Below are 23,227 nucleotides of genomic sequence, written 5' to 3' on the forward strand. Positions count from 1 at the left end.
GATCTAAGAATTAGTGAAGCTCGGGATGGCTGAGCATTCTTGGGTGCTGCGTTCAGGATTGGTGAAACTTGGATCCACTATGATATAGTGCCTGTCCCGGTTCTCTAAGGACTACAGGAACATACGTCATCCACTGGAGGATAGGGGAGAGTGCCGTAGGGACAAAGCATGTCTTGGGGAGGGGGTTGCTGTTCTGGTGGCCAGGTGACAGCTTTGTTATGGAGAAACTGGTCCTTTATTAATTGGACATGTATCAACAGAACAGTCCAGGCTGCCCACTGATTTCCCTGGTAATGTGCCAGTTCTGCAGGTGCCAGCATAGGAAAAGACTGAGCGGCAAGGGACAAGGACATGCCATCCATGGATGAAATGAGCCGTCTGCCTTGGTGGTGAGATGACGTGACTGCCTTGGGATCCAGGTCTCCTTTTCATGCAGTCATCGCCATGTTGGTAAGGCTGGAGCTGAGGATGGGTGGATGGAGGAGGACGTTTGGCTGCCATGGTAACAAGTTCTGCTATGTACGGAGCTCTTCGGGGAATTGGAACTGTAGTACAGTCACTTTGATTCACTCCATTTGATGCGTCAAAAGATGGGGCTACTGGGACTCCAACTCCTGCAGCTTGAACTTAACTAGATAGTAAGTACGAGCTAGAAGTCCCGCTCTGCACAGCCCTGTGTAGCTTGCCACACCACACCAGACAAAGCCTTCTAACTCAATCACTCACTGCCCCCAGGTGGAACATGCAGAAAAAACAACATCCAGCCCAGTCGGGGACAATGATCTCTTTTCCTCCAAGGGAGGAGGCAAAGATGTCTATGTGACCAGGTGGAAGGCTGCACTGTCACGCAGTAAGAGGGAAGACGACAGAATTGAGGGCTGAAGAAAAATGTGGCTGAGCTGGAGGCGTGGTGTCTTAAGCGCACTGTTAGAACAAGATGAGGAAAGACATCTCGAGCCGAAATTTAGAACCAGACACAGAAAGACACACCGGAGAAGTGAAGGGATGAGGACTAGCCAAAGGGACCATCCCAATGTCATCTAGACAAGTCTAGGAAGTTGAGTCACTGTCCTGTGGCAGGTTCTAATAATCCTCTGGCATTGTTTACAAGGGTAGGGTGAGTTTCATTTTAAGAAAATCTGGATAGGACAAAGTGACTTCCTGTTGGACTGACCTTAGAAGAATCCAGCGACTCAAAGAAGTTCATGGGCAAATGAAATAGAAAGGCGAGTCATTTCGCACAGAAGCAGGCAGCCAGGCAGGCCTCCCTCTCCCCTTGCCGGTAGTAACCCCCACATTCCTGCCACACTCATCTGTGACGACAGCCCAGGCAGGTCTTGAACTTGCAGACTTCCTGCCCCGACCTCCCAAATAGCTGAGATTACTGGTTTTTGTCACCAGGGGTGATTTTCCCTGGCAAAATTAGCACTGTTCACCTGTGTGCTGGTGATATACGTTAACGCCTTCACGACCATCTCCCTCTATTTCTACCTCATCTTCTGCCATTGTCCATTTACACCATAGCCCCCCAGCAATACTGAGCTGTAAGTTGTTCCTGAGGCCTCTCTGCTCTTGTGGGTGCTGCTTCACATTTGACTTTATGTTGATTTGCACCCCATATTCTATGCTGCTCTGCCTCTGTAAATGCTGGTGTGGCTTTCTACCACCCCCTCTGCCCACCTCTTCGGATGCCCGGCCCAGCCCTTCTCACCCTCTGAAGCTTCATCTAGTGCGCTCCAGTTCTTCTCTGCAGTACTGCTTCTTCTCAACCGTTTCCTCATTATCCTGCCTGCCTCCCACTCAAGGATCCCTTTAAGATGGCTCTTCTTAATCATCTCCTCCTGCCATGAAATTGTAATGCCATAGACACACTGTACATCTGTTTATGTACCGATTCCCTTTGGAGGACCATAAATTACTATAACATTAAAGTTACTTCACCTTCAGTAATAAATTTTTGCTCCTCTGGGGCACCATCAGCCATGTGGCGAATGTATGCAAAACAGGGTCAAACATGGCTACTCCAGTGTGTCTTTTTGTGGCTCATTTTCACCATTGGGTTTCTGTGGTGAAAGTCATTCTTGAGACTTCCTATCTTCTCCTTCTCTCTCTGTCTCTCTCTCTCCGTCTCTCTCTATCTGTCCCTTCCTCCCTCCTTCCCTCTTCCTCTCTCCCTCCTCCCCTGTCTCTCTCCAGGGTTTCTTGGTGTTGCCCTAGCTATCCTGAAACTCCCTCTGTAGACTAGGCTGGCCTTGAATTCACAGAGATCCACCCGCCTGCACCTGCCTCTGGAGTGCTGGGATTAAAAGCACGTGCCACCACACCCAGCTGACCACGCCTTCTCAAAATCCCATAGTCTTTTATGCCTCCCCCAATGCCCCCACTGTGTGTGTGTGTGTGTGTGTGTGTGTGTGTGTGTGTGTCTGTCTGTCTGTCTGTCTGTCTATTCATCTTCTGGGGATGGAGTCCAAAGCCTCAGACAGAATAACCCTGCACTCTACACTGAGATAAACCTCAGTTTCCACATTCCCTTTAATAACTGCCATTCCACAAGGCTCAATATTTGTTTTATATCCTACTCTTCTATGTATTCTTTCCAGGAGCCTAGGTCTATTTCCTTAGTTTTAATAACCACCTATGATGCTATTAAGTCCGAGTCTATCGTTTCACTGAAGATGTTTTCCCTGAGCTCCATCCAGTCTCTTGCTGTTATTAGTATGGTCTATGGACTAGTGGTGGGCAACATCACTGAGAGTTTCTGTCAATGTAGTTTCCCAGGTTCTGTCCCAGACCTCTTGAACCAAAGTTTGTATTTTAACAAGCTCCCGATAGCCTGTACGCATACTAGAGATAAAGCAAGCCCAGGGCTGTGTCCTATTCCCAGCTCTATAACAGATACTATCAACGAGACATAAGCACATTAATCCGCATGTACCTCAACAGCTGAGTCATCTGCAGACAAAGTCCATGCCACCCACCTCTTCTATGTCACTTCTGTCTAACTGGTCACATTGCTATCTGTTCTGCTACCAGATGCCTCTGGACCGTGTTTCCTCTCTAAGCTCATCACTATCACTTTCATCTACTCTAAGGTGGATTATCATCGCAAGCCCTAACAGATTTCCAGACTCACAGCCCCTCTCCCTGAATTCATCTGCCAACTACAGTTAGAGTCCTATTTCTAAGACACAAATCCGACAGAGATGTGACTCTCGGCTAAATTCCTTTCAGTGACTCTTCAGTGTCTGAAGTGAGGGTTCTTCGCCTGGCATCCAGAACAGGGTTTAGGAAACTTTCTGAAATTATAAGGAAAAGTCTGTGCGGTGTACATTTTCTAAGGACAAAGAAACTGCTTTCACTAGACTTTCTGAGGGGTTCAAAGACAAAGACAATTAAGAACCAAAAGGACCAAGTTGACAAAGTCCAACCTATTTAATTTGGCATATAAAGATCCTCCCAGCCCCTCTCTCTGGCCACTGGTCGGCAGGAACCCACGCCTCACCAGTCCCCACGACGTTTCTGTCTCTGTGCTTCTGCGCACACTTTCCTGAGATAACCCCGAGATTACACACACCTACCAAGTGGCAGAGCCTGGATTACATCCAGGTCTTCAGAGTTCACAGTCGTTCCATTCTATAGTGGCACGACATTTTGCACTATGACGTAGTGCTCACAAGTACACCAGCCTCCACCCAAAACAGATTTCATGCAATGCAATTCTCATATGTAGATCTCACATACATATATACCATAGATACTATATATACGATTATATATATATATATATATATATATATATATATATATATATATATGTATGTATGTCACCGTTGCAGTCCATTAAGTTATAATGCTCCATTAATGAGTCACTGCCATCAGGATTCAAATGCTGCACTATTTTGCTGGTGCGGGGAGCTCATTTCTGAGCAGCTGTTATCTTAGCCCCAGCAGTAGAAAGGTTTCGGGACTTCCCAGGAATGCAAAAGCTATGTTGTTTGCTCGTGAACTGACCACTTCCTGTCAGTCTCGATTGTAGCGACCCTCTTAGGGATGCACTAACACCCATCTGTTCATTTTAAGGCTTCTAGGTCATCAAACATCACCTAGCAATTCAATATTAGTTTATTACCATGTAAAGCTATACATCTTATATAAAATGCAGGGTATCAGGAAGCGAGCACACACAATTGAAAACATCAATACAGTAGGATAATTCACAACTGAAAAAGAAGAAAATAAATAAGGACCATGATTTTAAAATGTAGTTCAGAAGAGGCTGTTTTGGATACTAAGTAGATTAGGGAGAAGCTTTCAGGAAAACAGGTGAAATCCTTGAATACCCTGGCCCAAATCAGCTCTTAATAACCATGTTTCAAGAGTCTCACAGGATTCAACACATCACCTTGAAATACCATGCAATTTTGTTAAAAAAATAGACTTTAAGCAAAATACATCAATCCTTGACATGTTGTTTGTTGGGGGAACTAGTGTGTAGTTCTAGACAAAAACAAGACAAAACAAAATAATGGTGGTTTCTCACTATTTATACTAGCATCCTAATCAAGCTCTGTTCCTTTAGTATGCACTCTAAAATCCCACCTTTCAAAAAAGATTTGTTTTTATGTGTGTGGGTGTCTGGTGCCAGTGACATCAGAAGAGGACGTCACATACCCTATAACTGGAATTAAGGGCATTTTTGAGTCACCATTTGGGTGCTAGGAACTGAACCTGGGTCCTCTGCAAGAACAGCCAGTACTCTGTTGAGCCAGACCCCTCTCCCCCTTTTTAAAGCTACAGCCTCACTGTGCAGCTCAGGCGATCTCAAACTTGCAATCCTCTTGCCTCTGTCTCCAAAATTCTGGGATTACAGATATGTACTGCCATATCATGTTTTAGTGCCCCTTTAAAATGGAGTCACTAAGTGACCATTTGTCTAATCTCACTTCCCCTGAATAATAAGAATCTCGTACATGCTTGTCTCCTTAGCATGACATACAGCAAGCGCTTAGTGTTTGTAAATGAATGACTGCAATCGTACCTTCAGCCTCCGTTTCAATCAGCACACTGCAGTACTACTGAAGTTCTTCACTAAATCCTCACCAACACCAGGAAAAATGCCCTCCTCCTTAGTCTGAATCACAAAGCCTTTGTAATGTTGTCTAGACTTGTCTTCACACTCTGATTATTTCACTACTTCTGGTTCTCCAGATTCATTATACTTTTCTGCTCCAATGCTGCCATCAATCCTTCTGCTTGGCAATTTCCAGCCCTACCAGATGTACCTTTCTCCTTACATGCCACACTCATTATACCACATTAGCACTGCCTCTCATTCACAAAAATAACATAGTCCATCAGAGGAAATAAAGGAATCAGAAAATATGTGAGGATAAGTGTTTATGTACCCAAATTTTAAAGTGGCTTAAAAACTTGCATGTCATATTGGTTTAAAATTTATTATTTTTATTATTATTATTATTATTATTATTATTATTATTATTATTTGATTTTTCAAGTCAGGGTTTCTCTGTGTATCTTTGGCTGTCCTGGAAGTCTCTCTGTAGCCCAGGCTGGCCTGGAACTCACAGAGATCCACCTGCCTCTGCCTCCCAAGTGCTGGGATTAAAGGCGTGTGCCACCACCGCCCGGCTTTGGTTTTAAAATTTATCTCATGCATATGCATATACAATACATACATACTCATATCATCGTATTTGCAAAGCTAGCTATTTTATTATAAGATTTTTTTCAGGTATACAAAATTTTTACACGAGTCTAAGTTAAGTGAATGTATGTTATAACTACCTGTCCTTTAAAAACAAAAGTAACATTTATATGAAGGGCATTTTTTCCTAGCTGCAGTAATCTACACCTACCTTTTTTTTTTTTTTTTTTTTTTTGCTTTTTTGAGACAGGGTCTCACTATGTAGTCCTGGCTGTGCTAAAACTCACCTTGTAGACTAGGCTAGCCTCAAACTCACAGAGATCCACCTACCCTGTACTGGGATTAAAGGTGTGTGCCACCACACCCAGCTCTAACCACCATTTTTAATGGGTATATAATATTCCAGGGGATGCTACCTAACCATTCTCCTATTGTTAATGTTTACATATCCTTCCTTTGGGGGTCATATAAATGAGAAAGTATCATCATATACACAGGTACCATATTTTGGATTAGTTAATTTCCTCAGAATAGATTATCAAAAGTCGTCTCAAATTTGGCAGGAGGAAAAATATCTATTTCCGTTTCTCTTACTGCCAGGTTGAAGCCAGCCTGGTCTTCACACTGAGTCCCATGCCAGCCAAGGCCACAGAGTGAGATGATGTCTCAAAACCAACAAAACTAAGGAGTAGCTCTGCCGCTGTATGACGACCACTGTACATATTTCCACTGTTTCCCTGTGTTTGTGTGTGCAATAAAGTAATTACAATATACACACGATTTAAGCCCTGCTTTTAAAATATATATAATTATTTTTGATATGCCCTATAATTTTCATAATTACCATTAAAAATCATAGCACAAGGGCTTGGGATATACGTAGCTCAGTGGTAGAGTTGTGTATGATACATGCAGGAGGCCTTGGGTCCAGTCTTTAGAAAAGAATACACACATAGAAACAAAGCAAAAAAAAAAATCATAGCATACATAATATCTCATGGAGCGAATTCACCATTCCTTTATTCCCATTTTGCTAGATGTTCAGTTTTTTACATTCTTTTAAATACAGGCTTAAAAAGGCTTTCTGTGTCGGGTCTGTCCGTAGTACTGGGGACAGAAGGCAGGGCTCTTGTCTTAGTTTGTATTTTTTGATTAGTAACAAACATTTTCTCTCATCTTCTCATTGCACTCAAACTCTTTTGTGAAGTGTCTGTCATGTTCCTTTTCCATATTTCTTTTAATACAGAATAATGCATGTGGGCCTTGAATAACCCAAGTCTATGTCACCTGGGCTTTGACAGTTCGTGTTTATCTTTTACTTTTCAAGTGGCTTAACAACTTTTATGTTCTGTTGGTTTTTATTTTTTTACTGTCAGATTCAATCTTTCCCCTTCAGAATATTTCCTGTTACTTCCTAAACTTAGAAAACTAGTCCTTGTGAGAAGCTTGACCTTCCTTCACCAGTTTTGTAACTTGCTTTTTTGTATTTAACTCTCCAATCCAGCTGCCGCCTCCTTTAGTTTATTACGGGGATGAGCCTATAAACGCTCCAAGCTGTCACAACAGGAGTCAATCAACAGCCCTGTCTAGTCTTACCACACATCCTTCTTATCACTTTCTCCAATGCAAATTAGATCAAGAAATTAGTGCTCCAGTCATGGCTGTGTTCACTTGTAATCTTGGCTCTCGGGAGGATGAAGCAGGAGGATCCTAAGTTTTAGGGCGGCTTTGGCCATACAGTGGGATCCCATCTCAAAAAACAAAAGGGAAGAATTGTGTCATATACCAGCAATATAAAGGACGTTTTTCAGTAGGCGCTGATCCCCATTAGAACTCCTGTCCTACATGGAGTCTTGAGCAATAACTGGATACTTTTGTCTTAACATTCCTCATTCTTCCACATGATCAAGCATCGGTCATGGGCACATGGACAAAGTGGGAACAGCTGCATCCTGCACAGCCTTGATTACTCTCTATTTTCAGCTATTGAGGCAGGCTCTCTCAAACCCAGAGCTCAACGTTCTGGCTAGTCGACGCTACCCAGCTCGCCCTGGGAATCCAAGCCCGTGTCTCTGCCTCTTATCTTAGTGCTGGGATCACCGGAAGCCACCAGAGTTGCCCAGCTTTTCCCTGAGTTTTTTAGATCTGAACTCGGGTTCTCATGCTTGCATAGTGCGCTCTTTACCTGCTGAGCCCTCTCTCTAGACCCCTTTCCAGCTTTAATTTTCCATCTGTGACCTCCATACTGCTTCTCAGCTACACATTCCTACTCTGTTCAGGCTCCATTCAAACGAGAACACAATCTAATGTTCCTAATGCTCCTCTCTCGTCCAAATCAGGGAGAAACTATGTCCGTATGATTGTGAGGAGATGAAAGAAAAAGATAATTAAAAAATTATGGAGACATACTTGACAGACTGTAATTCGAAAGTGGTCATTTGGTGAGGGGAAAAAATCAGTATAGATGAACTAGTAAAGAGATTCCAGTAGAAAAGCCTCTTTGAAATAAATCAACGTAAACTATTCGATGAAATGCATGGATAGAATACTAAACAGTGTGTCCAGATAAGACTTCTCATCTTAAATGCACATACAGACTTTAGGGCTTATGAAAATGAAATCCCAGGTTGGGAATGTAACTCAGTGATAGAGCACTTGCCTAGCATTCGTGAGGTCCTAGGTTCAATTCCCAGCACTGAACCTTTTAGAGCTCAGTGCTAGAGTGCTTGTATAGCATGCAGGAAGCCCTGGGTCTGACTCTGCACTGCAGAAACCAGACATGCTGCTGCATCCCCGTAACGCCAGCACTTGAGGTGGAGCCATGAGGATCAGTAGTTCGAGGTCATTCTTGGCTACAAAGAAAGCTTGAGGCCAGAAGAAATAAAATGAAATAAGATCTATGTCCCCGGGCAGTGGTGGCACATGCCTTTAAGCCCAGCACTTGGGAGGTAGAGGCAAGTGGATATCCGAGTTCCAGGCCAGCCTGGTCTCCAGAGCGGGTTCCAGGCAGCCAGGGCTACTCAGAGAAAGGAAGGGAAAAAAAAAAAAGAGAGAGAGACCATAACAGTTGACTGCCAGCAGGTGGCACTTGACCCACAGCACTGTATGGAGGAAAACCAAGTAATGAATCAAAGAAATGCTACTGAAGTCCTAGGATGCTGTCAGTAAAAGTACCCTTCACACGGAAAGCTGGAGCTGCAGATACTTAAGGAAGAAGGTAGGAGTTTGTAAGGCATCAGCCCCAGTGACAGTTTGCTCCGCTGTCAGTGTTGGGAAAGGAATAATGCCTCCCTCCATCTCTTCTAGGTTCTTGGTTGGGCTATGAGTTAGCATAACCATCGATTAGCCAGAGAAAAATCATTTTATTCATTTTCTTATATACATTGAAACCTTGCTATTAATGAGACTGAAGAAGGCCAGGTGATTGAAGATGACATCATCCTGAGCTACTGAATAGGGAGTTTCTGGAGGGGGGTGGGGTGGGTGGAGACATAGGACAGGGTACCGAGGGGAGAAAACGCATGGCGAGTAATAAAAATGCCTTGGAGCCCCCCTCTTCCTCCTAGATACGGTTGCCATGTGCTCTACCCCATTGCCGACAGGCCTGGATCTTGTGTGGCAACTGACTCCCTGGACTTGGCCAGCTCGCCTGTTGCCACGGAGAGGGAATGAAGGTGGGAACGAGGGGTTTAGTCCCAGCTCAGCCGACAGGCCGCTAGCCTGCTCTTGGCCAGTGCTTCTGTCCCAGTCCATTCAACTTAGAATTGGTCTCGTCGGGAAGGGACTGTCTCCGGCCACTGTTTTCTTTACCCTAGCTTGGTACACCTAAGAGTTGGGAGCCCTAGCCGTTCTGCATTACCATCTGCAGGCCTTTCTACAGTCACTCTCATTTAACTTTCAAACGCCGTGATTGGCTCTATCATCCCCAAGATACCGATTTCTTGATGGCAGGGTTAGGTGATTTCATCCGAATAGAATCTAAGAATATTGTTACTGGGTCAGCAAGTATGAGCACATTTCCTACTTTCAACACTACCAAAGTTGTCAAGAAGCCAGTTCCACCAGAACCCTGTCGGCGTCTGAATAGTTTCAAATCAAAGATTTTGTTTTCAATTCGGCGGGGAGAAATATACTTTACTTCAATTCCCCTACCTCCAGTTACTAAAGATACAACCATGGGCTTGCCACCCAGTGTTGGTTTACGCACTGCACGGGGTCTAGGACTCTGTGCATGTCCCTGGGGTTTAAACAGATCGTGTGATCGCAATGAAGAGAGCGGGACGATGGAAACTGACCTGACAGGCAGCTCAGGGCAGGGTCCCTGAAGCAGCAGTTCCAGGAGTGTCCAGATGCCAGAAGGGAGCTCTGCTTTCTTATCACCTCCGTGTGGGTGTGAGCAGAACTCCCGTCCAGACACTCAGGAGCTTCTGGTAGACAGCTTTGGAACTGATCTCTGGACTTTCATGATGGAAATGGGGTCCACCCAGTCCCTAATTTCAGCCTATCTCCTAACTGAGGTCAGGGTACCATCCTCAGAACAGATACTGTCAGGACATCTGGTGGAGATTAGAAACCAGACTCTAAGCTCTATCTCTGTCTCTGGGTGGAAAATTAACAGTCCAAGCTACCAAAACAAGAGTTAATTAAGGAAAGCCCAGAGCCCACCCAAAGGCATGCTAAATAAATGGGAGAGGCACAATTCACTCCCTTAATGAGTGGATGCACTTTTTCTTTTCCTTCTCAGAAACCCCACTCTGCCTCCCTCCCACGCATGCCTCCTCAGATGCTCTGGGCTTTCTCACTCTTTCTCTGAAGTTATTCCTCCCCCTGACTCCCAGCCCCTCATTTCTGCCTTGTGGTGGCTTACAAAAGGCATGAGTTTTCTCTCTTCCTCTTTTTCATGCTCCCTGGCAGCTACCAAGATTTACAGCTTGCCTGCCTTAAGGGTTTTCTTTTAAAGACTAATAAAATTGTCACTGTCATTGAGCTTTCCGCTGAGTCCATCTAGTTTTTAAAGATAGAATCTCGCTGGGCGGTGGTGGCGCACACCTTTAGTCCCAGCACTCGGGAGCCAGAGGCAGGCGGATCTCTGTGAGTTTGAGGCCAGCCTGGACTAACAAGTGAGCTCCAGGAAAAGGCGCAAAGCTACACAGAAAAACCCTGTCTCAAAAACCAAAAAAAAAAGATAGAATCTCACTGTGTAGCCCTAGCAGGACTAGAGAGGTCTGTCCACCTGTCTCCTGAGCACTGGGATTAAAAGCGTATGCCACTATGCCTAGCCCGAGTCTAATCTTAAATTCTTTAATTAGGCTGGGCAGTGGTGGTACACACCTTTAATTCCAACATTCGGAAGGCAGAGGCAGACGATCTCTGTGAGTTCAAGGCCAGCCTGGGCTACAGAGTGAGTTCCACGAAAGGCGCAAAGCTACATAGAGAAACCTTGTCTCGAAAAACCAAAAACTAAACAAAACAATCTTTAATTAATGGCTCTCCAAGAGGAGACCCCGATTTGCCCAGTAACATGTGACACTCAAGGTTGGGCTCCCCAGAATTTCCAGTAACAACAACAGGTAGCACCTAGCTTCGTGTAAGCCTATAAGCCTGTGGTCCTACTTCAGAGAGGTTCTCATTGTGTCAGCACACCCTGGAATTGAGACCTAAGTGAAGTCAGTCCCTGGAAACTGTAATTTACAGTCACTACAGGTCTGTGTGTTTCCAGACGGGAGTAGCTGACAGCTGTCTTCAACAGGGAATGGCATGTGAGTCCCTTCACACCTGCAGGCGGCCTGCCGGCCACGGCTGACTCGGCTGGAGTGGCCAGCCCTTGGCAGAAAGCCAGGGCTAAGAGGTGGCAAGGTCTGGAAGTGACCCGAGCCGTTCCGCAGCAACGGAACCTTGGGAAATGACGGCACCCTCGCCAGAGCAGGCATGCTGGAGGAAAGCACCAGGCTTCCTTACTCCCCGTGCCCAAAGGACGGAGCAGGCCCGGCTGCAGAGGGTCCTGCTCTTCTCTTCATCCTTCAGCTTTAATAAGAAAAAATCTTGTTTTAATTTCGAACGTAAAAAAAAAAAAGCTAACAAAAGCAGGCTGTTCTCTTTGTTTAAGACCATGTGAAATCATTACGAAAACATCAGTTTTCCATTGTCTAGGCAGGAGAATGTAGTTATTTAGTTTTACAAGGACTTCTTTGGCCAGCAGATCTGTCCATTTGGAAAAGAACACCATACTATTATGTAAATTTGCATATGCTAAAATTGTGGTGCCTTTCAGTCTGAAAGAATCCAACGCTGTTTTCTTTTGACTGAAGATCAAGGTCTCGGTTGGCTGCTCTCGCTGATTTGCGAATGATACACTGGCAGTCAGTAAGACAGCTGTGTTCTTTCACCCAGGCGGCACATTGATAAATAAATTCAGTTGTGAGATCCCCCCTCCCTAGAAGTATTAAGCACTACTAACCCAGCACATGAGATGCCAGATGTGGAAGGCGGCGTGGGGTTCTTGTCAGAGTAGGAAGTTACACATACAAACACAAGATTCTAAAAGGCCTTTTTCCTCTAAGCAAGCAGTACCTAAGAAGAGCCCCTTTTCCCTTAGAGATAGACAGCCATGTTAACACATTCCTTGGACATAGTGAAAGACTCCTTGATTATTCTGAAGCCTTTTGTTGTTCCATGGCTATTCTCATCAATGATCTACTTATTCAAAAACCCATTTCTCATTTATATCAAGTATGAGCTCGGAAACACACCTCTCCCAAGACTTCCAGGATTAATTTCTCCATACTGACAGTCTATTCATCTTACATACTAGACATATCCCCTTAGTGTCATAATTTATATTATCTTCTAACTAGTCCAGTTCTGTTCCCGTTTCTAGAGCCAAGTCCCCGAGACGGGATTTCCAAGCACTGTAGGTTGTCTAGTTGCATCCTTTTCCCTGACCCTTGACTGATAAAGAAACTGGGGCCTAGGGAGGTTTGGCCAAGTGTGCAGGGAAACTAGGCATACAGCCCAGATGCCCTGACTTTCAATGCAGTGCTTTCCACTCTATTAGGTCATCTAGCTTTCTTGCGTCTTTTCCGAACACCTTATAAAATGCTAGACACGTACGTGGTTCCCAGAAGAGTCAGTATAACAAGTGTACAAGGTTATCTAACTGAGAGGCTGACCGAGGAAGGAGTTAGAAAGCAGAAAGGTCATTTCCTTACTTCTTTGCGTGATGCCACCCTCCAGACCAGTTAATGGCTACTTTACACTTCCCGTCAATCAGGCACTGGGCAGCCGTGATTGTAGCTCCTCCTATGGCTGCTGCATAGTCAAATATCCCTTGTGTGGCTGGACAATCGTAACCTAGGGGCAGAACCCAGAAAAGTCTGTTAAAGATGATCTGGGGAAGGAAGGATGGGTTAAGTTGTGACAACAGCATGGGCTAAGAAGCGTCTGGGCTAAAATCATCTCCAGGGTTAGGGAGGGAAGGCTTTCCAATGTTAGTGCTAGAAAGGATAAAGCCATCAAGGTGAGCTTCTCATATCCCATCAGCAGTCAATCAAGACCCAAGAGGGGATGCATTTTGCCAGGGGTCACATAGAACCAGGCCTGGGACCAGGTCTTTTGATTGCTAATCTAGTGTCTTCCTATTAACCCACAGTTTCTTTAGAACAGGGGTGCCTAGCCTAACCTTTGACATCACAGTATGTTGCTGTCATCTACAAATGTGTTGGGCCCCATTCATAGCTATCTGGGGAAGCATGTGGCCCATGAGCTACAAGTTGGACACACCTATTCTCGACTATGCTGTTGACAATTCACTGTGATTTTTTTTAGTGCATCTGTTGATAAGGTAGGAAACTTAGCCAGAATTTAAATATTTACCTAATGCCATGCATGCTGACATGCACCTTTAATCCCAGGACTTGAAGGCAGAGGCAGACGAGTTCCAGGCCAGCCAGGGCGATATGGTGAGACTCTGTCTCAAAAAAATAAAAAAGACTCAAACCAAATAAATCTATACTGAAAACCTATGATTATAGACCAGCTGAACCAGCATGCAGATAGCCAGAGTAGATCTAAGTGCTGCCGTTAGAATCTCAGCATCAAAAGGATTCTTCTCCATTAGGCTCATCTTCAGTTATGTTCACTTCATATAGTGTACACAGTGTGACTAAACTGAGGGAGTAAAGTGAACAGCTGGGGTGGACATACAGCTAAGGCAGAGTGCTTGGCTAGCAGATGCCAGGCCCTGGGTTTCACCTGAATAACACACTCACAGGCACAGAGACACAGACGGACAAGGCAGGCAGGCAGGCAGACAGACAGACAGACACACAGACAGACAGACACAGACACAGACACACACACACACACACTACCAGTTATATTATTTCTTAATTTAAAAGTATTGGGCTAGAGAGATGGCTAGCAGTTAAGAGCATTTATTGCTCTTCCAGGGGACCTGGATTCAGTTCCCAGGATCCACGTGTGTTGTTGGTTGTTTTGGCTCTTTTGGGGGGCCCATCATCCAGCTCCCAAATAAATCACACATGGAGGCTTATTCTTAATTACGAATGCCTGACCTTAGCTTGGCTTAGTTTCTAGCCAGCTTTCCTTAACTTAAATTATCCCATCTACCTTTTGCTTCTGGGCTTTTCCCATTCTCTTATTTCTGAAAATCTTACTCTTACTCCGTGGCGTACATTGTATCTGGGTGATTGGCCCCTGGAGTCCTCCTCCTTCTATGGCTCCTAGTTTCCCTCTTCCCAGATTTCTCTTTTCTGTATATCCTCTCTGCCTGCCAGCCCCGCCTATCCTTTCTCCTGCCTTGGTATTGGCAGGAGCTTAGTGCTTTATTAGACCATCAGGTGTTTTAGACAGGCACAGTAACACAGCTTCACAGAGTTAAACAAATGCAGCATAAACAAAAGTAACACACCTTAGAATAATGTTCTACCACACACATGGCAGCTCCCAACCATCTATAACTTCAGTTCCAAGAGATCTAAGGCCTCTTCTGACCTCCACTGGCACTGCATACACGTGGTACACACACATACACTCAGGCACACACGTATACACATACAATTTAAAATAAAGATAGAAAAGAAAAGAAAAAGTATTAAGGGTTTGGGAAGTAGCTCAGTAAGTAAAATGCCTGGCACACAGGGATGAGGGCCTGAGTTCAGACTCCTAGCACCCTTGTAAAAGCTGGCACAGAAGGCATGAATGTGTAACCTTCGCACTGGAGGAGTGGGGACGAGTAGATTCTTGGAGATCATTGGCTGTCCAACCTAGTCAAATGGTGAGGTTCACTGAGAGACTCAAAAACTAAGGTGGGCTGTAGCTGGAGCTCTCTCCAGTCCCGCCCAGGCCGGCAGCCACTCAGACTCAAATAAACACACAGACATTTACATTATTTAAACTGTTTGGCCTCATGGCTCAGGCTTCTTGCTATCTAGATCTAACATCTTAAATTAACCCATTTCTATAATCTGTAAGTTCCACGTGGCTCGTGGCTTACCTGTACCTTACATCATGCTTCTCTTTGTGCCGGCTGGCAGTATCTCCTGACTCAGCCTTCTTCCACCCAGCCTTCTCCTCTCCCCTTGTCCCCCCTACACTATCCTTCCTGCCTGGCTACTGGCCAATCAGTGTTTTATTTATCAATCAATCCTAGCAACATACATTCACAGCATACAGGACATCCCACAGTAGTGGGGAGTGATTAAAGAAGACATCCAGAGCCAGGTGGTGGTGGTGCAGAAGCAGGAGGATCTCTGTGAGTTCGAGGCCAGCCTGGTCTACAGAGGGAGTTCCAGGACAGCCAGGGCTACACAGAGAAACCCTGTCTTGAAAAAAAAAGAAAAAAGAAGAAGACACCCAGTGTTGACCTTTTGTACCACCTGTGTACCAGCAGACACGTGCATACCACACACAAGCAAACATACTTACAACATACATAAACATAGAGTGACAGATTAAGTAACGCAGTCTGCAGGTGCAGTCTACTGAGCGCCCATTGTTGCCGGAGAGAGCCTTACCTAGTCCATATTCTATGGAGTCTGGGTGGTCCTCATCACCGTCTTGGCTGACTTTCTGGAGATGCTGCAGATAGGCATCAGTGTGGAAGCTGGCCAGCTCCTCCATGGAGGCCACTTTGGGCTTCACTATCCTAACAATAACAGAGCGGACAGAGGGGAGTGAGTCAGGCCCAGATGCAAGGCGCTGGAAACAGCAGCCAACAGACCGAAGAGAAAAGACAAGTCCCAGCTTCTGGGTCCAGTGAAGCCATAAACACACCATGTCCTCCACTGCACGGCCCAGTCTTCACTTCCTATGAAGTGACTGACCCCACTAATAAGAGACAAGAGGACAACTTTGTCCTTCAGTTGTTAGGTAGGGAACAGAACTGAAAAATCATATTTAACTCAAACAGATGCTCATGCAGCAAGGTCCCTGGTTTAGCCACACTCACTAACCCAGGGCCAGCAGGATGGCTCAGTGGGAAGGCACCTGCCATCAAGACTGTCAACCTGAGTTTAATCCCTGGGGCCCATGTTGTGGAGGAGAGAACCGACTACCCCGGCAAGGTGCCCTCGACCTCTGTGTGTGCTCTATGGCACGCACATCCCCTAATATATACACTTTTTAAAAAAATTAAAAGAACTCTGGAGCTGGAGAGATGGCTCAGGGGTTAAGAGAACTTGCTGCTTTTGCAGAGGACTGGGGTTCAGTTCCCAACTCCACCTGGTGACTTACAACCATGCAGGGCTCCAGTTCCAGATCTGACCCCCTCATCTGACCTCCACAGGTACCAGGCACACATGCACACACACATACAAGCAAAGCACTCATACACATAAAATAAGTAATCATAAAACCCTATTTTTAAAAGACTGAAACATCAACTTCGCTCTGTGAGTTACATCTCATCAACAAAGCAGCAAAGCCGTTGACATTTGAGTGAGTTTCTGCTTGGACTAGGTAATCCTCTCAGTCAGATGTGTAGTCACTCGTGTTAGATTCGGTGCCGAGCCTGGCTCCCCCATCCCTGCGTGTCTATTTTAATAGGCAGCTGGGTTATCACACAGAATTCTGAGCCCGAGAACTGGATTCCTTCCCTCACTCTGTACTTACTGCTTCTGTTAACGTCAGGTGAGTTGACTCTTCTGTGCCTCAGCTTTCTCGTTTGTAAAATGGGTCAACTTAGTGGACTTACATACAAACCTTCCTGGACAACTGTCATCAATATTAGAGTACAAAGTAGGGAAACTGGGCTGGGGATGCTGCGCAGTTATGCAACAGCTGCCTAACATCTGCACGACACTGCGGAAAAAGGCAGTAGAAAGATAGCATGTGAGAGATGGCGGCAAATGTCTGTAATCAGAGCCCTTGAGAGGCAAGAGGATCATGAGTGGGAGGCTAGCCTAGGCTACACAACAAGTTCCACACCAAACTGGGCTCTATAAGACACTGTCTTAAACAAACAGAAGTCAGACGTAGAAAGTATTTGTTTATGGGGGTGGTGCTGTATGGGCACATATGCATGGGGTTTGCAAGCCTGTCTATGCACAGAGATCAGAAAAGGATGCTACACATCCTGCCCTCTAACTCCCACCCCTATTCACGTGAGACAGTCTCTCACTGAATCTGAACCTGGAGCTAGTTACATTGGCGATCAGCAAGCCCCAGCAATTTTTCTGACTCTTGTATGTGTGACACAACCCAGCTTTTCCTGTGGATTCTGGGGATTTGAACTTGCGTCCTAGTGCTTGCGCAGCAAATGCTCCTACTTCCTGCTTCCTCTCTCCAGTGTCCTCAAACATCAAGTTTCTATTACTTGGTCTCTTCCATTTGTCTCCCAGAGGAAGGACAGAAGGACCAAATGGCTAGAACCTCTCAATCTGCTCCTCGCAGCAAGAAAAGGAGGAAATGAGAGAAGGAAGGAGGCAAGTTACATGGGATTTTGGGCCTCGAACCTGCTGAGTCCCCATTGTCTCTTCTGGATTCTGCTGCAGGTATGTTCTCCAGTCCTTGCCACTGAACAGGTAGTCAACACACTAGCAGCACGGCATTTCTTTCTTAGAAAGGCAGAACTCAAGTCTCATGCTAGGCCCAATGAACCACAATTTGTATTCTAATAAGAACACACACACACACACACACACACACACACACACACACACACACACACTGGTTTTTCAAGACAGGGTTCCTCTGTGTAACAGCCCTAGCTGTCCCAGAACTTACTTTGTAGACCAGGCTGGCCTCAAACTCACAGAGATCCGCCTACCCCTGCTTCCCAAGTGCTGGGATTAAAGGTGTGCACCACCACCACCACCACCACCACCACCACCACCACCACCTGGCTTAGTATCAATCTTAAGATGACTGCCCATTCAAATTGAAGGAGCGCTATTCTAGCCACAAAGAGGTAGCCATGTATATTTTCCGAATGGGAGTAGAGCCATGAGGTTATTGTGAATTAATACAGGTAAGGATATTTATGCAACTAATATAACCAAGGTTTTTGAAATCTTGTGGTTCAACTTCAAAAGTTAAATATACAGTCAAAAATCAAGGATCCTTTTTTTTGTTCAAGTACACGTCTATACCATGAGAAGTGAAAAAGTTTTCCATTAAAATAAAAATCTCAGGGCCAGTAAGATGGCCCAGCAGGTACCAGCACTTGCTGCCAAACCTGATGAGCTGAGTTCAATCCCAGAACCCACATGGTGGAAGGAGAGAACCGACTCCTGCCAAGTTGTCCTCTGACCTCCACATGTGCACTTCACGGACCAACCCCTCACCATTCAACACCCATCAAAAGAAAGAAATGCAAGGTAAGAAAACATTACGATAAATTATTAATTAATTAAAAATATGTTTAAAATGTTTAAAATCAAAATATCAAGAAGCCTGGTGTAATGGCACATGCCTTTAATCCCAGCACTCAGGAGGCAGAGGCAGGCAGATCTCTGTGAGTTCAAGGCCAGCCTGGTCTCCCATACCAAGTTCCGGGGCAGCCTGGACTATGTAGAGACCCAGTCTCAGTTTTTTTTCACAATCCCAGTCATATTGGATTATATTCCCAGCCTCCCTGAATGTTCCCTCTTAGAGCACCTTCCCATGTATTTCCCTGAATCCCCAACTAAAGGATGTTGGCAGCCTCTCCTATGTCTTGCTTTAACATCTTGTTTGCAATAAAAAATTTTCAGTGTTAATTTTGTGGGCAGGAACCTAGGCCTCATGGATGGTAGACAAGTGTTCTACCTGCTGGACGATATCCTAAATCCCGTTAAAATTTTATTTTGAGACAGACTCTGGCTAAGTTACAAAGCTTAGCTTTGAAGCTGTTTTGTTCCTGCACCACCTGGCTCAGAAAAGTGTTAAAATCCTTTAAGGAAAGGCGAATAGTTATCTTGACAAACACAGGAGTTAAGCAATGATAGGAAAACATTCCTAGCTGGGTTTGGTGATGCATACCTTTTGATGGAGGCAGGCTGATCTTCGTAAGTTCAAAACCAGCCTGGTCAACATAATAGGTCCTAGCCAGACAGAGCTACAACAGAGACCTTGTCTCAAAACAGCAACAGCAAAATATTCCTAAAGAATGTACACACTGCCTGGCGGTGGTGGTGCACGCCTTTAGTTCCAGCACCTGGGAGGCAGAAGCAGGTGGATCTCTGTGAGTTCAAGGTCAGCCTGGGCTACAGATAGAATTCCAGGACAGCCAGGGCTACACAGAGAAATCCTGTCTGGAAACACCAAAAATTGAATGTATACACTAAAAATTACTTAATACTAAGGTAAAAAAAAATCTGAAAACCTATTATATTGCTTTCTGGGAGGGAAATGAAACATTAGATGATATAGCCACTCACCGAGTTGGTTAGTCATGAGAAAACCTGATTTGCCATGCGCCAGGTCCATAATAGTTGCATTTATGACATTAACTACAGACTTGGCAATCAACAGAACGCTTAGTTTTGGTTGGTTGGTTTGTTTTTGGGAAGCATGCAGCGAGCTCTTAAGTTCTGGCTCGGTTTCAACAGATTCCTTGGGTTCAAGCTTGGTGTGATGGTGGAGTAGCGTATCTAAAGGTCTCAAGATGAACCCACATCCTCAAATCCGGCTTTAGAAAACAAACAAAACAGAACCTAAACCAAATCTAAAACAACAACGGAACACTTCCCTGCTTAACCCCTCCCCACCCACATCAGATAGATCTAAGCATCTGACAAGTGCTTATTTAGCAACAAAATCCCTTCTTCCAGATAGTGACTGTTTGGGTACCTTTTCCAAGTGTCAATTCTTCAAGACCTTTTCCCGAGTTACAGACATACAATGAACACTCCCACAAAGGCATTTTTTTTTTTTTTTTTTTTGGTTTTTCGAGACAGGGTTTCTCTGCGTAGCTTTGCGCCTTTCCTGGAATTCCCTTGGTAGCCCAGGGTGGCCTCGAACTCACAGAGATCCGCCTGGCTCTGCCTCCCGAGTGCTGGGATTAAAGGCGTGTGCCACCAACGCCCGGCTACAAAGGCATTTTTTTAAAGTACCATTTCTCCCCTGGTTAGTCTCACTACAAGATGGAGTATTTATTAAGACTAAGAACAAACCTGGCTTCACGGGTGACCATGTTCAGAAAGGTCAACGTACTTACCTCATTTGTTTATGCAGGGCATATGCTTCGATCAGAGAGTGGACCATACTGGCCTGAAATATCAGCATAAAAAGAAAAAAGGCAGAACAGTCTCTTAAAGGTTCAATGTACTGAAATCCCATTAACAACGTCCTGCGGGAAGAAGTAACAACTGTATCTCTTCTCCCTTCTTTCACTTTAACAGTTGGGATACATTTAAGACAAAACAGATACAAAGTATCAAAATCGCCCAGACGGAAGCTCCCAGCCTTACTTAAGGCAAGTGATGGACTACTCTCTCCCAACAGCTTGTGGTCGTGGGCTTCAATGAACCCCTCCTCTTAGAAAGTACGTTCACCTCTTCACCATTCCTGCCCCCGCCCCCGCCCCCACCCATACGTTGGCAGCCCCGCTGCGCTCCCCAAAGGTAACCACTTCCTTCTGCTTCAGCTTGGTGTGCCTGAAACTGCTAGTACAATTTTTGCTGAAGGTATCCCTCAGTCCAGTTTTCCTGGCTTCCTAATTGTACTCCCCTTTTCACACCCCCACCCCATCCCCCAAAACGATGGTCTTTCATCCAGACCTCTCTTACCCGTTTGGGGACCTTGGCGAGGGAGTCGCAAATGCTGACATACTCGGGACTATAAATATAAACTGGGGGTGGCGAATGCCCACTATTACTCTTGGCCGGTTCCTCTGGCATCTCCATCTCCCACTTCCAACCGTCCCCGAGCCAAAGTCTGGATCCGACAGTTTTCGGACTCAGCCTGGGCTCCGGTTCCTGCTCCTCAGATCGGCCCCAGCGGTGTTCCCTGGTCAACATTCCCTCTTATTTAGATTGCCGGAGACAGTTTGCCTGGTCCCTCGTCCAGTTGCGGGATGGATGGGCCCTCCCAGACCAGATCCCTTCATTTAATGACCACAGTTCAAAAAAGGGGCTTGACAGATGTAAAAGCCCAAATGGCTGCCAATTGGGATCGATTTTTTTTCATGGCACACACAGCACGGTCAAAACTAACCAGCCTTGTTGCCCTACGGGGCCATTTGAAATGAGGTCAGACCAGCTTCAGAGCATGCTGGGAGATGTAGTTTTAAGGGAGTAAGGTAGCGGAAGAGTCCCAGCTAAACTAAAAGCTGTAGTTTCAAGTTTTGGCGCTAAAAGGGAGCCTCAACTCTCTAAGTGTCCAATCTGTAAATATCACCATTTAAATGTTTAACTTTTTAATAACTACATAGGACCCACCACCACCCAGCTACATCAGCTGACTATACAAAGAACGGGCTTTGAGGGGCTGTGGGATTAATGTACCAAATGGTTTGAAAAACTTAAGACAGCAAATTTTGTGCTGCGATTTTAGTTCACTACTTTTCATCACTGTCCATTAAGAGCTAACAATCTCACCAGTAATCCACTCTGACAAATCAGTTATCACCTTCCTGAAACTGGCTGAGATTGTGGAAATTGCAGGGTAGAATCTAACCAAAGAAAAATGTCAGCGTCCTGGAGCTTTCAGGTGATGGAAAGTGCAGGATGTCTCCCCAGTAGTTGGAAAATGGAACTCCCCTCCCCGCTCTCCCTCCCAAATTTCCTTTCATTTGCTTCTGCAGCTAAACAATGGTGAGAGAGTGTTTCAGGTTTTGTGTGCAGGGTGTTAGTGTGTCCTCAGGTAGTGTTGTTTGTTATTAACACCACAAGTTTGGGGTTTCTGGATGCCTCCATGATCTAAGCCTAGCTGGTCAGTTCCCAGACCCCCAACACTCACACCATCCTGAACTGACCTACTGAGGCCTCTGAAACAAGTCCACATATGTAACTTCTTTAAAATTCTACCTTGCTTTAAACATTTGCATTGTCTATGATAGGCACTTTGGTTATTATCTCGCTAAATCCTTTCAACAGTTCCATAAAGGAAGCTGTAATATGCCCACTTTACAGATGTACTTTGAAAAGAAAAAGTCACTCTCTTTTTGAGGATGTGACATGGGAAAACAACCCCAAATCAGGTCTCCCTGAATATTAAATTTTTTATTATTTTTTTTTTATTTTTACACTATTCTATTTTTTTTTTCTTAATTTTCAATATTTTGTTTTTCTCCATTATGAATTTTTTTCATTTGTATTTTCCACAGAACAATCAAGCATGAATCATTCAGGCTCAGCATTCCATCAACTAAGTGTATATAGCTTAGCTATGGATTCAAAGATGCAATTGCTCTAAGAATCCATTATAAGAGAAAAAATAACAATAAAAAATATACAGAGCCAGATAATAAATGTAAGGTGCTTAACTTACCTAATAAAATATGCATTGAGTACTTAAGTAATGAGTATTCAATAAATGGTTAAGCAGGACTCTTAGTAGCATTTGAGACTATCTTAGAGGATGTACAAGATTGTGCTTGGTGAGGATGGGAGGGCATGCTGACTGGAAGCAGCAGCTTACATAAAAATACAAAGAACTGGGGTTGGAGAGATGGCTCAGCAGTTCAGAGCACTGGCTGCCCTTCCAGGGCACCCTGGTTCAATTTCCAGCACCCATGTGGCAGCTCACAACTGTGTAACTCCAGTTCCAGGGGATCCAACACCCTCACACAGGCATGCATGCAGGCAAAACACCAATGCACAGAAAATAAATTATTTTTTAAACATACAAAGAGGTGTGACAGGCAAGATTGTTCAGTGGGTAAAGGCACTCTATTTTAACGGAAGGGACCAGATCATGAAAGGCTAACAATTCAAATATTAGGCTAACAAAAAAAATACACCTCGTTCCCTTGGAAACGGGGTGGGGGGCATTTTTGTAGTTGGGGGGGGAGATAAAAGGGCTCCGAGTCTGCCAGGCAAGTGAGCTAGACTCCAACCCCTTAGAATCTTCAGAAAACTACTCAACACCAGTGTGTAAGGAAATGAGTTATTTGAAAGAGTG

General features: G+C 44.9%; 1 protein-coding gene across 1 annotated transcript in view; it reads right to left on the reverse strand.

The window, feature by feature from the left end:
- Nucleotides 1–21,348, reverse strand: part of Hdac8 (histone deacetylase 8) — a 218,047-nt gene extending 196,699 nt beyond the window's left edge. The window contains exons 1-4 of the mRNA XM_028892077.2: nucleotides 20,893–21,348; nucleotides 20,322–20,374; nucleotides 15,700–15,830; nucleotides 12,874–13,015 (exon numbers count right to left, since the gene is read on the reverse strand). Coding sequence (XP_028747910.1) covers nucleotides 12,874–13,015; nucleotides 15,700–15,830; nucleotides 20,322–20,374; nucleotides 20,893–21,123 — 557 coding nt within the window. The 5' untranslated portion in view covers nucleotides 21,124–21,348. The remainder of the gene's footprint in view (nucleotides 1–12,873; nucleotides 13,016–15,699; nucleotides 15,831–20,321; nucleotides 20,375–20,892) is intronic.
- Nucleotides 21,349–23,227: the final 1,879 nt, after the last annotated feature.

This window comes from Peromyscus leucopus, chromosome X (assembly GCF_004664715.2).
Source record: "Peromyscus leucopus breed LL Stock chromosome X, UCI_PerLeu_2.1, whole genome shotgun sequence".
Taxonomy (NCBI): Eukaryota; Metazoa; Chordata; class Mammalia; order Rodentia; family Cricetidae; genus Peromyscus; species Peromyscus leucopus.